At 43.1% G+C, this 21,921-nt stretch overlaps 1 protein-coding gene across 10 annotated transcripts in view; it reads right to left on the bottom strand.

Annotated features, from left to right (window-relative positions):
• The window catches only part of RBFOX2 (RNA binding fox-1 homolog 2), a 314,329-nt gene that overhangs the window by 95,083 nt on the left and 197,325 nt on the right, over positions 1-21,921 (bottom strand). For all 10 annotated transcript variants that reach the window (XM_069737176.1, XM_069737178.1, XM_069737174.1 and 7 more), the window contains 2 exons: positions 8,343-8,438; positions 6,727-6,868 (listed from right to left, as the gene is read on the bottom strand). In XM_069737176.1, coding sequence (XP_069593277.1) covers positions 6,727-6,868; positions 8,343-8,438 — 238 coding nt within the window. The remainder of the gene's footprint in view (positions 1-6,726; positions 6,869-8,342; positions 8,439-21,921) is intronic.

Here is a 21,921-nt window from a genome sequence, read left to right as displayed (position 1 = left end):
ATAGGTTATTACACTTGGGGCTATTTAGTTTGGAAAACGAAGACTAAGGGGTGATCTTATTTTAATGTATAAATATATGAGGGGACAGTACAAAGACCTTTCTAATGATCTTTTTAATCATAGACCTGAAACAGGGACAAGGGGGCATCCTCTGCGTTTGGAGGAAAAAAGGTTTAAGCATAATAACAGACGCGGATTCTTTACTGTAAGAGCAGTGAGACTATGGAACTCTCTGCCGTATGATGTTGTAATGAGTGATTCATTACTTCAATTTAAGAGGGGACTGGATACCTTTCTGGAAAAGTATGTTACAGGGTATATACACTAGATTCCTTGATAGGGCGTTGATCCAGGGAACTAGTCTGATTGCCGTATGTGGAGTCGGGAAGGAATTTTTTTCCCCAATGTGTGCCTTCCTCTGGATCAACATGTTAGGGCATGTTAGGTTAGGCTATGGGTTGAACTAGATGGACTTATAGTCTTCCTTCGACCTTAATAACTATGTAACTATGTAACAAGTGTGAAACAAACCAGACTGTGCATTAAACCTTGGCGTAAAAAGGCAAATCCTGCGAAGTCTGATGACAGCCTTATACACCCTTGCATTCTCACAATAGCTTAATCAGGTAGTCATGAGGAATAGCTTCCAATGAACAGGAGTTCATTTGTGGCATTACTAGCTTTCAGAAAGTGTTTGTATCAACATTGCCTCTGCAAAACACACAATGCCATACAGTGCCGATCCCTATTCTACAACTGGTCTAAGCCAGTGGCTGACCAGAGCCACTCACCCAAGTAAATAGGACAGGACAGACATTCTATGACACTGCTAGTTCCTTTAAGGTATTACAAAGTGTACTCATGAAAAACAGGACTTTGATGAAACTCGCTCTAGTTGGGATGGTTCCTAGAAGGGAACAACAAGAATTACCCTCGCTACAGAGTATAGGTTCATCAGAGTTACCAGCGCCTCAGATAACAGCCCTCAAATAATGCACCGATATCACACGATTTATTCCAAATAGAAGGCCAACTTACCTGGCATGCCTACCACAGCACTCTGCAAGGCCATGCCATTCCATTTGGTTAGCACATTGATTATTTTTCCTGTTGCAAGTCAAATGATGAAACACACACTTCAAGAATATGTAAGGGACGTATGACTAAGTAGAGGGATGGATTGCTGCTAGTGATGAGCAAACATGCTCCGATATCTTGTTACCAGAGAATGCTCGGGTGTTATCTGGATCTTGGGCATGCTCAAGTAATATGTTTGAGACCCCGCGTCTGCATGATTCACGGCTGTTAGTCAATCCCCGCATGTGTTGTGGCTCTCTAACAACCGCAAATCATGCAGCTGCAAGGACTCAAACATATTACTCAAGCACGCCCAAGATACAGATAACACCCGAGCATGCTCTGGTAACACGATATCAGGGCACGTTCACTTACCAATTGCTCCATCAAATCACATTCCTCAACAGTCATCCAACCTCCACCCAATTGAAATTGACTGCAAAATGAAGGTATGGCAGCCAACTCCTCCCAAACCAATAAGTGGTCAAGATCTCTGAACAATGTCAAGATTGTTGGGAAACCATTCCAGGTGACTACTTGACGTATCTGGTTGAGCAAAATGCCAAAGGGGTATAAAACGGTCACCAGGCTAAAAGGGGGGTACTTGGAGAAATCCAAGACTTAACACATTCTGGTTTGTGATACTTTACACCTTCCTTCGTAATTTTGCTGTTTACAATGTGCACATTCCTATAAGGAAAACCATTGCACACATGTGTCCAAACGTTTGACTAGTACTGTGTTTTTTTATTTATACATCTGTATTAAACAAATGAAAAGATAAAATCTTTCAATTTTCACACTGGCTTCTATACACATGGGCCCCGTTTCATCAAAGCAACTATGCCAGAATTCGGACATAAAAATGGCTTTGAAAATCAGCTAAGTTTTTGTGCAACTTGGAGTTACCGTTTCGCCTAGCTCCGCCAAAAAAGACATAGCTGGGATGTGGCAGGGGCAGGACGCCACAGCTCACATACCATAATTCCGGACGGATCGAGCAGCGGCGTTCTCTACACAAGAAACATCGCTCTGGTTTAGGGACTTCAGTAAGATTTCTAGTGGGGCACATGCCACTCGTCAGACAGGCCTTATTCATTAAGAGACATAGAAAACACATCCGAATCAAACACCTCCTCACAAAGGTCGGTGAGAAAAATCGACAGACTTCATGAATCAAGACAAACTTCCTATATTGCAGGAAATCCAAAAGTACATTAGCAACACTGAATAGAATCAGACTGTAAACCCACCCCGATACAAAAGGCCTTGATAGATATATATATATATATATATATATATATATATATATATATATATATATATATATATATATATATATATTATATATATACATACATACATACATACATACATACATACATACACACACACAGTATATATGTTTTAACGACTATTTGAGCCCATGGATCCATTGTATGTCCGTAGTCCGTATTGCAAAGCCGGCTAGAAAATCTCGCAGTACGGATGCCATACGGATTACATACGGAGGATGCCATGCGCAAAATACGCCGACACACCCTGCCTACGGAGGAGATACGGACCACTATTTTGGGGACTTTTCTGCGTATTATGGCCGTAAATAACGGACCGTATTTTCATACACTGGGTGTGACTCCGGCCTAACCCTGACCCGGTCTTACACTTTTCTGCCACAGGGAGAGATTAAATTACCGTACTAAAATACATCTGTTAGATATACAGTGTGTATAAAAATGCAACAACACTATTATATGTACACCGGTATGTATGTATGTATGTATGTATGTATGTATGTATGTATATAATATATTATATACACATACACGTGTTTTAAAAAATATATTTATTATTTAAAAAACTTTTCATCGCAAAGTTGTGGAATGTATAATAATCCTCGACCACAGAAACTTGAACTGCCATTATACCTATCCAAAGATGGTGTCCGAAAGGACCCTCCAAACTATAGACCACTGGGTTTCATAACCCTTCGCTCGCTGGTAAAGAGCACTAGCTGGTTCTAATTGCCCCATATGGAGCAACACCGCAGGTTGTCCAGGAATGAGGGTAGGTGGATTGTTATGGACTGAGGAAGAGGGAATTTAACATACAGATTTTGTATTTGGCATCTTAGATATACAGCAGCAAGTTTGTTCTTAACAGGTTAGGCTACTTTCACACTAGCGTCGGGCTCGGCCCGTAACAGTGCGTCGGGACGAGGTTACCGACGCTAGCGTTGTTTGCGCCGCACAACGGGTGCAGCGGATGCAGATTCTCATCGCATCCGCTGCCCCATTGTGAGGTGCGGGGAGGTGGGGGAGGAGTTCTGGCCACGCATGCGCGGTCGGAAAAAGCGGTCCGTCGGCAGCAAAAAACGTTACATGTAGCGTTTTTTGCTCCCGACGGTCCCCCAAAGCACGACGCATCCGTCGCACAACGGTTGCGACGTGTGGCAATCCGTCGCAATGCGTCGTCAATACAAGTCTATGGGGAAAAAAACGCATCCTGCAAGCACTTTTGCAGGATGCGTATTCTGCAAAACGACGCATTGTGATGGATTGCAGTTAACGCTAGTGTGAAAGTAGCCTAAGGCTCCTTTCACACTAGCGTCGGAATCTCCCCGTCGCAATGCGTTGGGGAGAGATTCCGACGCTAGCGTTTGCTGCATTGCACAATGGGTGCAGCGGATGCATTTTTCTGGCGCATCCGCTGCCCCATTGTAAGGTGCGGGGAGGTGGGGGCGGAGTTCCGGCCGCGCATGCGCGGTCAGAAAAAGCGGTCCGTCAGGAGAATTTTTTTTTTTACATGTAGCGTTTTTTTCTCCCGACGGTCCGCAAAAGCACGACGCATCCGTCGCTCGACGGATGCGACGTGTGGCAATTTGTCGCAAATGCGTCGTCAATGCAAGTCTATGGGGAAAAAACGCATCCTGCAAGCACTTTTGCAGGATGCGTTTTTTCTGCAAAACGACGCATTGTGACGGACTGCAGAAAACGCTAGTGTGAAAGTAGTAGTAGATAGACAGCAACAGATTTTACCTGCTGCAATTACCATGTTAATCACACTTGTTCCAATTTGTCATTTAGACTGTCTGGATATAAAAAGTTTGTAGTTGAAAAATCCAGAATTATTCTTTTGAATTTAAAGCCTTTTCCCATTTTAGAGGCACTACTAATTTGTTTCAAAGGTGTAACCTTAACTACATCAAAATATTTATTGTGCTTAATTACCAAATGTCGGAACAAACTTTGTTTTACAACCCCTGGCAAAAATTATGGAATCACCGGCCTTGGAGGATGTTCATTCAGTTGTTTAATTTTGTAGAAAAAAAGCAGATCACAAACATGGCACAAAACTAAAGTCATTTCAAATGGCAACTTTCTGGCTTTAGGAAAAACTCAGAAATCAAGAGCAAAAAATGTGGTAGTCAGTAATGGTTAATTTTTTTAACCAAGCATAGGGGAAAAGTTATGGAGTCACTCAATTCTGAGTAAAAAATAAAATACGCAGTGTTTTACAGTTTCAGCAAAGCAGATAGGATTTATAGAAATATATTGCTGTCTGTGTTTTTTTTTCCACTGTGTAATCTGACCTGCGGGGCAGCTTTTAAATCCATAACTTATCAATTTTTCTTGCTGATACGTTGTGTTTTATTTGCATATTTTTCCCATAGACTTGTACTAGATGGAGAAAATCCGCAAGCAAACACGCACCTGTTTTTTCAGTGCGTTTCCACAGCAGGAAATGCGTGTAATCCGCACACAGCTATGCCAATACACTTGTCAAGTTGGTTTATTTTTATTTAAGGTTTTCTACTTTTACAAACTCACATCATGTTCCCAGTGCAAATATGCGGCTTTTTCCTTCAGGTGTCAGCAAAACCCAACAATTGGAGCAGTTTGGTATTGCGCATATTGTGCTGTGTTTTGCTATAGAGTTTTCCCTTTTCATTAAAGGGACACTGTCACCTGAATTTGGAGGGAACAATCTTCAGCCATGGAGGTGGGGTTTTGGGTTTTTTTTTTTCACCCTTTCCTTACCCGCTGGCTGCAATAATGGATTGAAGTTCATTCTCTGTCCTCCATAGTACACGCCTGCACAAGGCAAGATTACCTTGTGCAGGCATGTACTACGGAGGACAGAGAATGAACTTCAATCCAATATTGCAGCCAGCATGCAGCCAGCGGGTAAGGAAAGGGTGAATCAAAAACCCCCAAAACCCCGCCTCCATGGCTGAAGATTGTTCCCTCCAAATTCAGGTGACAGTGTCCCTTTAAGCATCTTTTATTGCAGATTTGAAGCAGCTTTTTAATATGTTTTTTCGCAGGAGAAACATTTTTTTTAATAAAAATTCAAAAGTGCATTTACATTTTTAACATGCGGACTTTCATAAAAGCATATAGGGGAGAGAAAAAAAAACATGCACAGTTTAACAGAAAAAGCCGTAAGCAGGCTTTGCTTTGGATGAGTTAATGTTTTCTGCTATGCCATTTTACTTTTTTTCCCCAGCTTACCCGCCATATTTTTATCACTTTTTACTACATTGCTTAGTAGGTGACCGTATAATGAAAAAGGTAGAGTAAGGCATCACTGCCTAAATAATATGGTCACAAGAGGAAACCCTCACATGAGGACTACCGCTTCTACCAACACTAAGCCTAAAGATCTTTCACACGGACTTCTGGGCAGGGTACATTTAGGTAATCAAATAACAGTTTATTTACCAGAAACTTGTTATTACTAAAAGCACCAACTAAAACTAATGGATATTTTTTTTTACATCATGGAGGCATAATACATACGTAATACAACAATGTGTAAAATCATGCAAAAAGTTTACCAAGTCTAAAAAGCTCTGAAACAAATAAAAAGTAAAAAGGTGTCTGCCATTCTGATCCCGCAGAGCTGGAAAGGTTTTTAAATCCACTTTTGTGTAGACGTCTGGTAGCTGCATCACTGGGAATGTGATGGCACCAGTACTTTATGGCGTCCTGGCCTCTTTCAGCACGTCAGAACCTTTCCCCTCTGCGGCATCCAGGAAACGGCAATAGCTGTCGATTAAGAGCAAAATGGACGAGTTGTGTCTCTCTTGCAGTCATGCGCCTAATAAACCCTTCTAAGAGGACACAAATGCCCTTTTTCACATGTTTTTGTTGGGCTGTACTGACAAAGATGCTGTTAATACAAGGTCTATGCCTATGGTTATTCATACATCATTCATCGTTGCTCACCCAGTTATGTAAGAGGCCACATTTCATGCGTGTCAGCTCTGACTGGTCACACACAAACACAGAGGTGCAGTTATTGACAAGCTTTCCAGAAAGCCTCCTCCCCGCTCCCACAACCCAGCCCTTCTCTGCACCTGGCCTACATCTGTACTGGACATTTTCCGAGAGCTCATTTTCTTGCTATCCAAAAGCAGCCTTATGTTCTGGGGGATTTACTTTTACGTTTTTTAACACAGTGATTTCCAATATAACGACTAAGACAAGCCTATGGTGCTCTTCAAACTAGCAGATGGTTATCGAGTGTCTTCTCGTCTAGCAATGACACTGGGCAGTAGAACTGTCCGGCTATCTCCTGCTTAGTCCTCAGTTAATCTTCATGTCCTAACTTCCATTTTCCCTCATGTAGATGCCCTCCACTTACCCAGGGTAGGTTGGGATGGCAGTAGGTGGTACTGCTCGCACAGCCCCATACACAGTCCTCCCACGTCCCCTTAAGTGTGCTCCTCTAAAAGCGGCTGCTGTGGTGGCGGCGGCTGCAGCAGTAGGGTAGGGGAAACCAGGAACTGAAGAAGAGAAAACAGAAAAACAAAACAAAAAATAGGCCACAGAAAAAAAGAAAAAAAAAAGTTGAGTAATGAAACCAAAGTAAGGCTACGTTCACATTAGTGTTGTGCGCCGCTGCGTCGGCGACGCAACGCACGCAAAAACGCACCAAAACGCACGCAAAAACGCTGCATTTTGCGACGCATGCGTCGTTTTTTGCCAAAATTCGGACGCAAGAAAAATGCAACTTGTTGCGTTTTTTTGGTCCGACGCTTGCGGCAAAAAAGACGCATGCGTCGCACAACGCAACAAACAAAAACGCATGCGTCCCCCATGTTAAATATAGGGGCACATGACGCATGTGTCGCCGCTGCGTCGCCCGACGCAAACTAGCATAACGCTAGTGTGACCGTAGCCTAACATTGCACATCAGTGAGGAGAGAACAGATGACGAGCGGTTGCTTCTCCATACCCAGTTTAGCACAATGAGCCAATCATTTATGGCAAATCCTATATAAATGCCATAAATTTGTGATGGAACAACCCCTGTAAGTGGTAAACCCAACACCTATTTTAGCAGACTGGGTTGAGATAGACCATCCTTTTTCTCCCAGATTGGGTTGTTAACGTTTCGAAAATCATGCTCATTGTTCACTGTAACCTTTAAAGGGACTGTCACCTGAATTTGGAGGGAACAATTTTCAGCCATGGAGGCGGGGTTTTCAGGTGTTTGATTCACCCTTTCCTTACCCGCTGGCTGCAATATTGGATTGAAGTTCATTCTCTGTCCTCCGTAGTACATGCCTGAACAAGGCAATCTTGCCTTGCGCAGGCGTGTACTATGGAGGACAGAGAATGAACTTCAATCCAATATTGCAGCCAGCATGCAGCCAGCAGGTAAGGAAAGGGTGAATCAAACACCCGAAAACCCCGCCTCCATGGCTGAAAATTCTTCCCTCCAAATTCCCTTTAAAGATTCTTTCATTGTAAGAAACACTTGCGTATGTAGAACTACGCCATTACACAATCTATGAATGCAACATCAACAGCAAAACAGTAAAAAATTACATTCTGTAATGATGTCTATTTGAGCTTGTAAGTGATGAAGGGCTCAATATCTGTATACGGTATGTGGTGGCACGGCGCCATTATTATGTACCGGCAGCGTTACCCTTGTATGACAGGACAGTACGCCATCACACCTGGGATTCATTCACCTGATCTACCAATACAAGATAGCTCTTGGGTTTGGTGCCTCCATACGGTGAGTATTGGTCAGATTTAGCACCAGTTATGTCTATGACCCCCAATCGTGTTTGCCAGGTTGATCTTTTATGGAGTGTTACATATGCATATGTTAAGTGTACCGGTCACTGACTAGCAAGTACAAAACAGATTTTTTTCTTTAGACTTGCTGGTTAATTTGGTATCGCTATAATTGAAATTTGCTGCATTTCATGTCCACTACTATTTTGGTAAATATGTCTTACTTACTGATCAGAGGAATGTATGTGTTAACCCCTCGAGGACCAGGTAGGTGGACACCAGCCTCAGTTGTCAATGAGACATCAGCTTGAAGTCCAGGTGCAGCTTTAAAAGAAATAAATAAAAATGTAATATAAATATAAATGAGGTTTTAGTCAATTTCTTGCATTTCTTACATAAGGATTTAATTTAAAGGGGAACCTGAGAGCAGAAACATGCAGCTCGATCCATGGGCAACATGAAAGGCACTGGCTGTATGACTTCGCCAGGTGCGTTTGACTCACAACAGTATTTCTGGGAAAAAATTTACAAGCCACTGGGGACCACACCACAAGGGAGACTAAGGCTATGTTCACACATTGCTGGTACTGTAAACACTGCTTAAAAGCTGCATTAAAAAAGCAGCAAAAACGCAAAGTCCATGAGAGTTCAGAAAAATCATACAGTTGTCAGCCAACTTAGAAAATGTACAGATCTCACTGAGGTCACCGCTGTTCTTTGGCCCGGCTGGGAACGCAGCGTAGGTGACATGTGGTAGCCTCGATTATGTCACTGATGCTGCCCTCACAGCAGCTCATCCAGTAGTTTTCAGCCTGGACAGCTGCATCTAGGCACTGTCCAAATTGAAAACTATTAATCCTCAGACATAGATTACAACGTGGGACAGAACATTGTACAGGTGAGGGATATGATTGTTTTTTTATTTTTGTTTTATTACAGGAGACCAGGGCTTCTGAAAGGGTGTTAGGTGAATATAAAAGTGTGTTTTGCTTTTATTTCAAATAAAAAGGCTTAATTTTTGCTGTGTCCTTTTTTACAGTCATCGGACAATACAAAGGTGACATTAACCCCACAAATATGAACCCCACTTGCCACAGGCCAAGTGGGAAGAGCCAGGCAAAGCGCCAGAATTAGCACTAAATATAGAAGTGCCTTTTCTGGGACAGGTGCGGGCTGTTATGTTTATGCCGGGGGAAAATATCTATAACCCCTTAGCAGAATGAGAATACCAGCCCCAAGCTGTCTGCTTTAGCTTGGCTGGTTGTCAAAAATGGAAGGGGACAGGCGCACCTTTTCGTTTATTATTATTTTTTTTATAATTAAAAGAAAAAAAATGTGTGAGGACATCTATTCTTGATAACCAGCCTTGCTAAAGTTGACAGATGAGGGTTGCAACCCGCAGCGGTCAGTTGTGCCTGGCAGGTCATCAAAAATACAGGGGAATCCATGCCATTTTTGCTTTTTTTAATTTATTGCACAGGTGCTGGCTGATGAGCACTCCCATCAGCTGCCTCCTACTCTCGTTGTTGTCAGCGATAGCAGGCATAGGCTGATGGGAGTAGTATTCCCATCAGCCGACGACTGTGACCGGAGGTAACATTTCAACTTTGGAGAGGTGAGGGATATTTTTGTTTACTTACAGGGGACATGGACTTCAGTGGAATAAGTGTTAAGGGGAGTATAATGTGATTTTTTGTTTTATTCTTAATTTTACACTTTATTACAATTCTCAACATTGTCCCCTGCTTGCTCTGATCGCAGGCAGAGCAGGGGGAAATGATGTGAGCCGCTTTCGGCACCGGGGAACAGCGCAAACAGTACTGCAGATTCCCAGGAGCCGGTACATGTCACACTGATGTCATCAGTGTGCACACATGAGAGACATTTTGCAGCCCGTGCTGATAGAAAACTGACATGTCAGCGTGCTTTGCCCAGAGACACGGTCTGTGGAAACCCAATGACATGTGCGCAGACTCATTCACTTCAACGGGTCTACGAGTGTAAGTGTCTCCCATACGAATGAAAACTGTCACTATATGTACCGGAGACACTGACATGTGAAAGAATTCTAAGGCTGTGTGCCCAAGATGAGTTTTTGAAGCTGCATATCTTCACAGCTCCAAAAAAATAAAACATCCAGAGTGTTTTAGTTCCAGCAAGTGAATGGGTTTCTATAAATCTCATGCCTACTTTTTTTAATATTATATATTAATAAATGTGCGCATTTTGAATAGTTGCTTGCAGAAATTTCTGCAAAGTTTCTACATCTCTTGGCAGCAAAAACACACGTGTTTGGTGCGTTTCTTGCATGCATTTTTGTACAGTCATGTTTTTTTGAGCTAAATAAAGATATCTAAAAAAAAATGTTTTGTGATGTAATTTCCTGGTTCAACACCTTTTCAATTCTGATGCAGTGGTGTTGAGGCAATTGGAATAGGGCTTAGTGTCAGCAACTGTAGCCAGAAACTCATTACTAAACTGGTAAGTAAAGGGTTAAATACACACAGTAACCAGCCTATCTGGGAGCGTTAAAATAATGAACTTACATAGGCTGCACCAAAGAGCAACTGGCAGAAATAAGCGTGCACTGCGAAACCTGTTAATTTTTTGCAAAAAATGCAACAACAAAAAAAATAAATTGTTTGGGTTCCCGAGAAATTTTTTTTTTTTTTTTTTATAACCAGCAGAGGGAAAGCCAATGGCAGATACTACCGTATACACTTAAAGGGAACCTGTCACCCCGTTTTTTCAGATTGAGATATAAATACTGTTAAATAGGGCCTGCACTGTGCGTTACAATAGTGTATGTAGTGTATCCTGATTCCCCACCTATGCTGCGAAATACATTACCAAAGTTTCCATCTCGGCTTTGGGAAAATGGCCGCCGCGATCTCTTCTGCGCACGCGCGGCATCCCGCGGCCATTTTCCTGAAGCCCCGTGCAGCAGAGCACTCCATCTGCGCACGTGCGGCCCCAGGAAGATGGCCGCCCCCACCGATGACAGGGGGTAATGGCGCAGATCGCGCGCTGCTTCTTCACGTGCGCGCAGTGGACTAGTCACTGCGACATGCGCACACCACTACGCCACCAACGGAAAGCTGGGGAAGAAAAGAGCGATGTCACCACGCCCACCTGACCTGACCAGCCTGATTGACAGGCGAAAACGGCGACTTTGGTAATGTATTTCGCAGCATAGGTGCGGAATCAGTGTACACTACATACACTATTGTAACGCACAGCGCAGGCCCTATTTAACAGTATTTATATCTCAATCTGAAAAAACGGGGGTGACAGGTTCTCTTTAAGTATAAGCCGACCCAAGTATAAGCCGACCCCCCTAATTTTGCCACAAAAAACTGGGAAAACCTAATGACTAGAGTATAAGCCTAGGGTGGGAAATGCAGCAGCTACCGGTAAATGTCAAAAGTAAAAATAGATACCAATAAAAGTAAAATTAATTGAGACATCAGTAGGTTAAGTTTTTTTTTAATATCCATATTGAATCATGAGCCCCATATAATCTTCCATAAAGGTTAATAATGGCCCCATAAGATGATCCATAGACACATTTGCCCAATAGAATGCTGCACAAATGTTGATTATGGCCCCATAAGATGCTCCATAAAGATATTTGCCCCATATAGTGCTGCACAAACTTTGATTATGGCCCCATAAGATGCTCCATACAGACACTTGCCCCATATAATGCTCCACAAACAATTATGGCCCCATAAGATGCACCATAAAGATATTTGCCCCATATAGTCCTACACAAACGTTGATTAAGGCCCCATAAGATGCTCCATACAGACACTTTCCCCATATAGTGCTGCACAAATGTTATGGCCCGATAAGATTCTCCATACAGACACTTGCCCCATTTATGTTGCTGTAATAAGAAAAAAAATTAAAAATCACATACCCACCTCTCGTCACTCAGGCCCCCGGAACTTTCAATATTCACCTGACTTCGTTCCAGCGCCGCTCCATCTTCAGCATCTTCTGCACTGACGTTCAGGCAGAGGGTGCGCACTAACCATGTCATTGCATCCTCTGACCTGAGCATCACTGCAGAAGACGCTGCTCCTGGCCATTATACTCACCTGCTCCTGGCGCTGTGCAGTCCCCGATTCCGAAGTGCTGCAGCTTCTTCCTGTACCGAGCGGTCACAGTTGCACCTCATTACAGTAATGAATATGTGGCTCCACCACTATGGGAGGTGGAGCAGCATATTCATTACTGTAATGAGCGGTACCATGTGACCGCTCAGTACAGGAAGAAGCTGGGGAGCCAGGGACCTGCAGGGACCGCGCCAGGAGCAGGTGAGTATAATTAGGCAGCCCCCGCTCTCTCTTCCCTGCCGACCCCTGGATATGACTCGAGTATAAGCCGAGAGGGGGACTATTAGCCCCCAAAAATGGGCTGAAAATCTTGGCTTATACTCGAGTATATACAGCAATATTCTGTGAAGAAGCCAATAAGGGTATGTGCACATGTAGAAAGGAGCTCTGCGGATTTTTCCGCAGTGGATTTTAGAAATCCGCAGGTAAAAGGCACTGCGTTTTACCTGCGGATTTACCGCGGTTTTTATGCGGATTCCACCAGCGGTTTTACACCTGCGGATTCCTATTATGGAGCAGGTGTAAACCGCAGTGGAATAGACACAAAGAATTGACATGCTGCGGAATGTAACCCGCAGCGTTTCCGAGCGTTTTTTTCCGCAGCATGGGCACGGCGGATTGCGGTTTACATTGTACTGTAAACGCATGGAAAGCTGCTGCAGACCCGCAGCAAAATCCGCAACGTGTGCACATAGCCTAAACATTAAAGGTTCCCTGGCTATTAATATCAGCTCACAGCTGCTTGCATAGCTTGTACTGGCTAGTTTACAGGGGGACCCCAGAAAAAAAATTGACATAGGGTGCCCCTATAAAATCTAACCAGCAAAGGCTAGGCAGAGAGCTGCTGACTGATATTCATAGCCTAGGAAGGGGCCGTAGATATTGGCCCCCTCCCAGACAAACTATCAGCTCTCAGCTCTCAGCGGCCCCAGAAATGGCACATTAATAAGATGGCACTTCGCCTCACTCTTCCCACTTGCCCTGGTGCGGTGACATGTGGGGTCATAGTTGAGGGAGTTGATATCACCTTTATATTGTCAGGTAACTTGAAGGCCATAGGTTAATAAAACTATAAAACGCCCCCATTGCTAACCCGATAGTGATATAAATAAGAACTTCCAAAAGAGAATGGGAGCACCAATTTTAAGCTTTTCTATGTGTCAATGAACCCGGTTCGCTTTGCAAACCTCTTGTTAGGATCTCTTCAGGGTTGTGAACTACTGAAGTAAGCATGTAATATCCAATAGAGATGCAAGAAAGAAATGGCAGCACTCGCCCGATGCTTGGAGGCAAAAAGTCCTTTATTTGTTTACACAGATACCATCATAAAGTGCGGTTGTGCAGGTGACTGTTTCAGTGAGGAAAGCCAGTTACCTGACGGACTATAGCCGTTTCGTGTTTAGCTTGCGCTTCTATACAAAGTCCATGTTGTCGCTCAGAGCAGCACTATATTTAAAAAATTCCTAATGCTTTTGATGCAAGTGTATCAGTCAAACAGAAAAGGAGAAGTTTGTTTCCAATGATGAGATATTAAACAGCGTGCTACCATCAATATGTGTAAAAGCATACTGGCGGCTCTAGATATAATGCAGTATTGCCCGCGCACAGGAGGTTGTGAGCAGATGATCACTGCCGGGTGTTCAGCTGATATGCAGGATAATGAAAGATCCAGCTTCGAATCCAGGTATACATACAACAAATCTCCATCACAAAAAATGTAAAAATATTTGACAAGAAGATGAACAATTGCACACCAACAATCTAAGGTGTGAGGGAGGAAACTGTGGGTCTTATTCAAAGAAGGGTTATAGGCTCTAGTCCAAACTAAAGCATTAAGTTCAGTTGGGGGCAGCCACAAGTTTTCAATTTCCATCCGTTTTGTATAAACAGGTTTAGAAGACCAAGCTGCAATTCTGCATATGTGCAATTGTAACGTGGCTCAGAGCGGTAGCCCCGAGACGTCACATGAAGGTGGATGTCCTGGCTGGGTGTGTGTACTTGTGCCGTGAGAGCATTACGCCCATGAGGACGCTGTTGACCAATGTTGCTGGTTTGCCAGGATCAGGTGTTACACAGTGTAATGAGAGAGACCACCAGTCAAAATAAACACTTCACTGAAGGCAACTTGTGTTATATACCATTGATAGATAGCGGGTACAAAGTCTTATGAATGTTTCCTTTGCAACAGTCCTAATCAACAAGTCTCCTTTACTTGTTCAGTGGTTCTGCGTCCTATTTCTTCAACAAGACTCTTCACTAGCCACAGTCTCTCAGACATGCTTTAGGCCAGTTATCTTTCAGTGTTAACAATACACATCAAATCACCACAGTTCACAATACAGCTCACATTACAGTCATTAAAGGGAACCTGCCCCCCCCCCCCACATGCGTTTGTAACTAAAAGAGCCACCTTGTGCTGCACTAATGCTGCATTCTGACAAGATGGCTCTTTTAGTTCGGGTCCCTGGCACTACTGCAGCAATCGCTTTTGAAGTTTGTCCCTCATACCTGTCAAATCGCCCGGCACGCAGAGGCCATGATTGATGGCTGGGAGGCGTTTGGATTAGTCGGGAAAGACCTGCCTCCCCTGCGATTTCACAGGTATGAGGAACAAACTTCAAAAGCGATTATTGCAGCAGTGCCAGGGACCCGAACTAAAAGAGCCACCTTGTCAAAATGCAGCATTAGTGCTGCACAAGGTGGCTCTTTTAGTTACAAACGCCTGAGGGGGGGGGGGTGACAGGATCCCTTTAACACTTATTACATTTTAGACAACATTTCACATTACACACACTTCATAGTAACAGTTATTAAGGTTGAAGGAAGACTTTAAGTCCATCTTGTTCAACTCATAGCCTAACTTAACATGCCCTAACATGTTGATCCAGAGGAAGGCAAAAAAAAAATCCCATGTGGCAAACTTGTTTCAAGGGAGAAATGTGGGCAGCATGTCCATATCCTTGCATTCCCCATAGAATCCTACTAAACACCAATATGTTCTGACGCCAGTACATCCTCCTACAGGTTACTTAGAATTTAAAAGTTCATAACGGTCAAAACCATTTAGCATAAAAGTTTCTGAAACACCCTCCTGCACATTACTTACGTCACAGAATGTCTCTTTTCACTCAACATTAGCCAGTCTTCTCGGTTAGTGCCATAGAACTTAAGTCCCTTTGAGTCTAGGTTACTGTTGTGTTAAAACTAACCTGATTGATGTTGGGTTAAGTCATAAAACAATTGCCCTTAAACCAACACCGTCCATACATGTAAGAGTAGCCCTTTTCACAGCAGGCACAACTTCAAAATGGACAGAACATTGGATCACCCATCTCCCAAACATTGGTCCTTGTGGCAATGATACAGTCTATTGGTCCCTCATCAGTCCGTGGGACAGGGACAGCTCTTAACCTTATCTCTGCCCATGAGACAGTCACACAGTCCCTTAGAGGCATTTCCCCTGACTGGGTAGGGCTAAATCCTGGGCTGAGAGTGGAGGACCCTCCAGGATCTGCAGTGTGTGTGATCCCACAGAGGGATGCACAACAAAACGGGAAGGGGGAAACAACTGCAGTCGTTAGCATGGGTGAAGTCCGCTACGTGGGTCCTGGACTCCTTGAAGCTCTGGGAATTCATCACTCGTACAAGTTGCCAACCGGCAGCACTCAGACCCTAGGCTTTGTATACTACAGACGAATTGGCCACTACCTCCGGCAGTCTCTCCGCTGATGTTCCCTTTTCTGGCCCTCAGTAGTGTGACTGCCTTGGGTGTTGCCACTTCCTGGTGAGACTCTCTTCTGTTCTGACCCTGGAGACTGCGACCACGAACCAGACCCATGGTCGGTCCCTCAGGAATTGGATGTGTTCATCTTCTTGTAGGCTAGGTCCCCGCTGAAGGAAGCCAGCATGGACAGGCCTTATGTCCAGGTCTCTCCTCCATTAAAAACCCTTAAAAAGCCATAGCCCGCTTGTGGTCATAATGAATCACAGTACCCCGGGTCATCTGTTGGGCAAATATTCCTATATCGGGGCTGACCAGCTGGGTCTGGCCTCACTGCTTCCTTTCCTTCTAGGTCCAGACCTTACCTGCAATCCACTTCACCCTAGTGACAAGAGGTGTTGGGATTCACCTCCGGGCTGGGTGAAGGAGTCTTTGGAGTGGAAAAATCCCTACAGAGCCTCCAGGAGGTAGGCTCTGCAGGGGACCATGAACCTGGCTGCAGTCCATAGCTCTGGCTCAGTCTCCTACCGCCCTTTCAGACTGCTGGGCCTCACGTCCTTGTCAGCAATCTTTATCAGCTGGCGCATCAGTCCTTAACCACCTTTCTCCATGGACGATGCGTTCCACACCAGCTATATTTGAAGTTACTATGAAGGGGAGTCAGTTGGGACTCATATGTTAACTGGAAGGGCCTCAGTTTTAGTTGTGTTTGTTTTATATACCAATAGAGGACCACATTTTAAAAAAAGGAAGGGAGAGAAGATTTAACCCCTCCCAACATAGGATGCACTGGTAAGTCCTATTTTAAAAGTGTGTCCCCGCAAATGGATGATGGTAGTCATGGCAATCGGAGGTCAAGTGATCATCTCCAGGTCTGCCAGCTACGGTAGCCTGTTACACCATCCTACAAGAACATGGCCTAAGAGTTTTCGGTCAGTGTAGCACTAACAGGCATAATGCATTGCAGAACATGTGCATTGTAATGCTTTATACCAGTGACCAGAGTAATAAAAAATAAAGTTCCATAGAGGGACCAAGTTTAAAAAATAAATTCTAAAAATTGTTAAAAAAAATAAATATAGAAAGTATACCAATAAATATGTATACGGTACTTATGTTAAAAAAGTAGACATTTGGTATTGCCAAGTCTGGAAAGACCTAATCTATGAAACAGTTACACTAGTTAAGCCTTTCGGTGAACAGTGTGTATGTGTATATACAGGTCCTTCTCAAAAAATTAGCATATAGTGTTAAATTTCATTATTTACCATAATGTAATGATTACAATTAAACTTTCATATATTATAGATTCATTATCCACCAACTGAAATTTGTCAGGTCTTTTATTGTTTTAATACTGATGATTTTGGCATACAACTCCTGATAACCCAAAAAACCTGTCTCAATAAATTAGCATATCAAGAAAAGGTTCTCTAAACGACCTATTACCCTAATCTTCTGAATCAACTAATTAACTCTAAACACATGCAAAAGATACCTGAGGCTTTTATAAACTCCCTGCCTGGTTCATTACTCAAAACCCCCATCATGGGTAAGACTAGCGACCTGACAGATGTCAAGAAGGCCATCATTGACACCCTCAAGCAAGAGGGTAAGACCCAGAAAGAAATTTCTCAACAAATAGGCTGTTCCCAGAGTGCTGTATCAAGGCACCTCAATGGTAAGTCTCTTGGAAGGAAACAATGTGGCAGAAAACGCTGTACAACGAGAAGAGGAGACCGGACCCTGAGGAAGATTGTGGAGAAGGACCGATTCCAGACCTTGGGGAACCTGAGGAAGCAGTGGACTGAGTCTGGTGTGGAAACATCCAGAGCCACCGTGCACAGGCGTGTGCAGGAAATGGGCTACAGGTGCCGCATTCCCCAGGTAAAGCCACTTTTGAACCATAAACAGCGGCAGAGGCGCCTGACCTGGGCTACAGAGAAGCAGCACTGGACTGTTGCTAAGTGGTCCCAAGTACTTTTTTCTGATGAAAGCAAAGTTTGCATGTCATTCGGAAATCAAGGTGCCAGAGTCTGGAGGAAGACTGGGGAGAAGGAAATGCCAAAATGCCTGAAGTCCAGTGTCAAGTACCCACAGTCAGTGATGGTGTGGGGTGCCATGTCAGCTGCTGGTGTTGGTCCACTGTGTTTCATCAAGGGCAGGGTCAATGCAGCTAGCTATCAGGAGATTTTGGAGCACTTCATGCTTCCATCGGCTGAAATGCTTTATGGAGATGAAGATTTCATTTTTCAGCACGACCTGGCACCTGCTCACAGTGCCAAAACCACTGGTAAATGGTTTACTGACCATGGTATTACTGTGCTCAATTGGCCTGCCAACTCTCCTGACCTGAAGCCCATAGAGAATCTGTGGGATATTGTGAAGAGAAAGTTGAGAGACGCAAGACCCAACACTCTGGATGAGCTTAAGGCCGCTATTGAAGCATCCTGGGCCTCCATAACATCTCAGCAGTGTCACAGGCTGATTGCCTCCATGCCACGCCGCATTGAAGCAGTCATTTCTGCCAAAGGATTTCCGACCAAGTATTGAGTGCATAACTGAACATTATTATTTGATGGTTTTTTAGTTTGTTATTAAAAAACACTTTTGATTGGATGGGTGAAATATGCTAATTTATTGAGACAGGTTTTTTGGGTTATCAGGAGTTGTATGCCAAAATCATCAGTATTAAAACAATAAAAGACCTGACAAATTTCAGTTGGTGGATAATGAATCTATAATATATGAAAGTTTAATTGTAATCATTACATTATGGTAAATAATGAAATTTAACACTATATGCTAATTTTTTGAGAAGGACCTGTATATGTATGTATGTATGTATGTATGTATGTATGTATGTATGTATGTATGCATGCATGCATGCATGCATGCATATATATATATATTATCTAATATATAATTGCCTAGAATACTACTTCCTGCAATTTGTGCCAACTTCCGTGGCTTTGTCCGGAGCTAATGTCCGGAGCTAATGTCTGGAGCTAATGTCCGGAGATAAGTGACGTCAACAGTGTCCAGTGTCTGATTGGTTGCCGCCTGCTGCGAGCGACCAATCAGAAACGTGCCGTACTGTGACACACTCCGCCCGCCATTTTGGTGTGATTTTTGAATTTTTACATCACAGCAAGTTTCTACTGCGTGGAGGCGGGCCCAGTGACGTTGCTCTTCAAGCTCCTGCCGAATTTCGTCAAAAAAATGATAATACCATTTACCAAAACTATATATATTTAGTTGTGAAGTGGTTCAGTGACATTTTCACACCAATTTTGAACTTTTGTTTGGTGTTTTCTCCATATACTGCCTATTATTCACTGACTGTTATACTGAGAGACTGCCGTTTATTAACCTCTTCTTTGCCACATTGGGTATATTGCTCTATTATTTGCCACATAAGGACATTGTCCATTATTGCCCAGCAATTTCTCTGCAATATAAACTGCCTATTTATTAATATCTGCATTCCTGCAAAGAACTATTGCCTATTATTAACTGGCTATTTTCCTACTACCTGACACTGCCCACAACACGCAAAGTTGTCGTCTGATGTCTTTCATCCCTCCCCTCATAAGCATGTTCATGGATCCTGTGTAACTGTACCTTAAATAACAAGAATTGTCAAGAGCTGGTGAGTGCAGCCATTTTTTGTTCTTTCTTACTATTTATTAATTGTATTATTCTTACATTTGAATAAATAAAGTATATATGGATTCTAGACTCCCGATTCTTTAGAATCGGGCTGCCATCTAATTATATATATATATATATATATATATATATATATATATATATATATATATATATATATATATATATATATATATATATACACACACACATATACATACATACATATACACACACCCCGTATATACTCGAGTATAAGCCGAGATTTTCAGCCCATATTTTTGGGCTGAAAGTCCCCCTCTCGGCTTATACTCGAGTCATATACCCGGGGGTCGGCAGGTGAGGGGGAGCGGGGGCTGTGTAGTTATACTTACCTGCTCCCAGCGCGGTCCCTGCAGTCCCTGGCTTCCCCGACGCTGCAGATGCTTCCTGTACTGAGTGGTCACATGGTACCGCTCATTACAGAAATGAATAGGCGGCTCCACCTCCCATAGGGGAGGAGCAGCATATTCATTGCTGTAAATGATCGGTAACTGTGACCGCTCAATTACAGGAAGAAGCTGCAGCGTCGGGGAAGCAGGGACCGCGCCGGAGCAGGTAAGGGGAGCGCAGCGCTGCGCGATATTTACCTGCTCCTCGCTCCGGTGCGGCTCCGTCTACAGCGTCCTCTAGCAGTGACGCTCAGGTTAGAGGGCGCTGTGACGTAGTCAGTGCGCGCCCTCTGCTGAGCGTCAGTGCTGGAGGCGGAGCCGCACGAGGAGCAGGTAAATATTGAAAGCGCCGGCGTATTGAGCAAGAAAGGTGAGTATGTGATTTTTTTTTTTTTTTAATTGCAGCACCAGCATTCTATATGGGGCACAGCATTATATGTGGAGCATCTATGGGGCCATAATGAACGGTGCAGAGCATTATATATGGCACAGCTTTATGTGGAGCATCTATGGGGCCATAATCAACGGTGCAGAGCATTCTATATGGGGCACAGCATTATATATGGAGCACCTATGGGGCCATAATCAACAGTGCAGAACATTCTATATGGCACAGCTTTATATGGAGCATCTATGGGGCCATAATTAACGGTGCAGAGCAATATACATGGGGCACAGCTATATAAGGAGCATCTATGGGGCCATAATCAACGGTGCAGAGTTATATATATCACAGCTTTCTATGGAGCATCTATGGGGCCATAATGAACGGTATAGAGCATTCTATATAGCACAGTTGCATATGGGGCAATAATGAACGGTATGGAGCATCTATTTTTATTTTTGAAATTTACCAGCATCCACCCTAGGCTTATATATTATATATATATATATATATATATTTTATATATATATATATATATATATATATATATATATATATATATATATATATATATATATATCTATCATGGCATACAGTTTTACATCATACCGCCAAACATAAGGTGGAATAAAAAAAAGTGATCAAAATGTCGTTGGTAAAGAAAAATGGCATAGCTGAAAAGGTCATCTTGCCCCATAAAAAAGGCCCCATACAGCTCCACCAGTGAAGAAATCAATCTATAGCTCTCAAGAAATACAAAACAATTCATTTTTCAATAAAATTATATATATTGTATACAAGCAGCAAGACACAACATAAATGTGGAATCTCTGTAGTTGTAATGACCCGAAGAGTAAAGCTACCTTGCGTGGTATCCATTGAGAAGGCGAGATCATATTTTTCTCTCTTTTTAGTACACCACTATAACTATAATTTTAAAAGTTGTCAATATTGCTTAATTTATGCCACACATTTCTGTGTTCAACTGTGAAGATGTTTAGAAAACAAATCCCTGTACTTCAGTTATAGACAAGGAGTCTCTGCCCCAAGGTCAAATGCTGGCTGGGGTATCCATATGACAAAAGCATGTTAATTTTTGGACACAAAAAGGATCCTTGAGAACTGGAAATATGGATTAGGTTTGCATAAACTGTTATTGTGCAAAGCAATATTTTGGTTTGGGTGTACAGAGGCCTCATGGCTGTCAGCTAGAACTTTGACTGTGCACCCTTCACTATGATATTGGGTCTCTGTCCATGTATTTCTTAGCTTTTCTTTTTCTCCACATATTTACAAGTTAATTTGTCACCAGGTTTTTGCTGCCTTATCAGAGAGAAGCGTAGTGTAGGCAAACAGACGTTGAATCCAATTATGTATCCCTTACCGTATTATACTCGTGTACAAGCCAAGTTTTTCAGCACATTTTTTTGTGCTGAAAACGCCAATGCTTATATACGAGTCATTGTCCCAGAAAGACGGGGGAGGGGGAGCGGCAGAG

Source organism: Ranitomeya imitator, chromosome 8 (assembly GCF_032444005.1).
Source record: "Ranitomeya imitator isolate aRanImi1 chromosome 8, aRanImi1.pri, whole genome shotgun sequence".
NCBI classification, from domain to species: domain Eukaryota; kingdom Metazoa; phylum Chordata; class Amphibia; order Anura; family Dendrobatidae; genus Ranitomeya; species Ranitomeya imitator.
Note: the sequence above shows the minus strand (reverse complement) of the source record. Positions and strands in the feature narration are given on the sequence as shown.